The sequence below is a fragment of the Octopus bimaculoides genome, chromosome 27, assembly GCF_001194135.2.
Source record: "Octopus bimaculoides isolate UCB-OBI-ISO-001 chromosome 27, ASM119413v2, whole genome shotgun sequence".
NCBI classification, from domain to species: domain Eukaryota; kingdom Metazoa; phylum Mollusca; class Cephalopoda; order Octopoda; family Octopodidae; genus Octopus; species Octopus bimaculoides.
The window spans coordinates 6543303-6545252 of NC_069007.1; the positions used below are offsets into that span (position 1 = coordinate 6543303).

The 1950-nt window shown below is 39.5% G+C and overlaps 1 protein-coding gene across 1 annotated transcript in view; it reads right to left on the reverse strand.

The window, feature by feature from the left end:
* Positions 1 to 1944, reverse strand: part of LOC106872836 (alpha-latrocrustotoxin-Lt1a) — a 21995-nt gene extending 20051 nt beyond the window's left edge. Inside the window, exon 1 of the mRNA XM_014919968.2 lies at positions 288 to 1944. Coding sequence (XP_014775454.1) covers positions 288 to 1371 — 1084 coding nt within the window. The 5' untranslated portion in view covers positions 1372 to 1944. The remainder of the gene's footprint in view (positions 1 to 287) is intronic.
* Between the last annotated feature and the right edge of the window lie 6 nt (positions 1945 to 1950).

Genomic DNA, 1950 nt, shown 5'->3' on the forward strand with positions numbered 1-1950 from the left:
CAGTGGTGATGATGATGATGATGATGATGATAAAGATAGTGGTGATGGTGATGATGATGATGATGATGATGATAAAGATAGTGGTGATGATGATGATGATGATGATAAAGATAGTGATGATGATGATGATGATGATAAAGATAGTGGTGATGGTGATGATGATGATGATGATGATGATGATGATAGGGATAAACAGATATGCTGAATCAGAACTTAATGGCAAATCAGGTGACAGAAAAAAGTTGGCACCAAAATGGAGGTAAAAAAGATAATTCGAAAATACTTACAACGTGCATACTGTATCTTGTGCAACGCCGTCAACCGATCGTTGCTCTGCGCATTAACATTTGCACCTTGTCGCAGCAAAATGTCAACAATCACGTAGCTACCGATAGATGCTGCCTGCAGCAATGGTGTTTCGTGGTTCGGTGATATCACATGAATATTGCAACCAGCTTTTACCAATGCTAAGGTGATGGCTTCAGATCTGCGATTGACTGCTAGATGTAAAGGATAATCCCCTCTCCTGTTAGGCTGGTTTAAGTTTACCCTCTCTGTTTCCAAAAGCATTTTTACCATTTCCAGACTCTTCATTTGAATGGCATAATGCAGCGGAGATGAACCGAATTTATCTGTAGCATTGACGTCTGCATTGTTGTCAATGAGAACCTGAAGAATTTGCGGAGCATCAGTGTCTATGGCCATGTGAATCGGTCTTTTGTTATCAACATCGCGTGCCTCAACATTAGCCCCCTTTTCACACAGATACCTAACGACATCAAGGTGTCCGTTCCTTACAGCCTTATGCAAGGGGGTCATCCCACCTTGGAGTAACAAAGTTTGAATTTCTATATTTGCTCGGCTCTCCTCCAACAGAACCCTGACCACCTCGATGTGACCAGCACCAGCTGCGATGTGGAGGGCTCTCTCATCGTTATGGTTACGAGAAAGGTTTACATGCGAACCCTCGCTAATCAGAAAACGAACAATGTCTGTGAACCCACAGTTGCACGCTTGCAATAAAGGGGTCTGCCCTTCAGAGTCGCATCGATTGAGAACAGAGCCATTCCTGGTCAAAATTTTCACCAGTTCCAAACTGCCATTTAACACAGCATGATGAATGGCCTTCTTACCCGTTTCATCTGTGTGGATCAGAGAAGGCACGGGCCGTGATCCGAGAAGTATCATCTCCACAACAGTCGTAGCACCATTGCGGGCTGCTACACAGACCGCCTTATCTAGATCCAGATAGTAACAGCAGTGGTTCTCGCGACAGTATTTAAGAATAGCTTCAACCCTCTCCGCATCATTATTGCTTATAGCCTCATAGAACACATTAACAAGAGCCAACATGTTGTTTATCTGAGCCATCACTAGGGCTTTTTGACAAATATATATATATATCTATATATGAATGAATATAAAATATATATATGTATTTATTACAATTAAAAGGGTAAAGGATTATCAATTTATTAATTTATTAATAAATTAATAATTAATAATTTTTACCAAGCCCTTCGGTATGAAAACACCATTATCTTGTTTTACCTTTGTGAGTTACAGGTAATGCTATCTGTTGGAGTTTCAGCACTTTAGCTGCTATTTCTGAACTTCGGTATGTGGTGAAGCAACTGTTGCTGACCCCTTAATTATGTTTATAGTTTATAAATATATATATATGTATGTATGTATCAATGAATATGTATGGATGTATATATATATATATATATATATATATATGTGTGTGTGTGTGTGTGTGTGTGTGTGTGAGGGGGTGTATGCACAGAGACACAAAACACACTCAAAAAAAAAAAGAAATCACACAGCAAAAGGCATCCAATATAAGCCAGATGGCCTCTGTCTTGTCTCTGAGTGTCGTAGACAATGAACAACTTGTTTCTTTTCCTTTTATTATTTCCAGTCAGTTGGACAGGTGAGGAATAATTA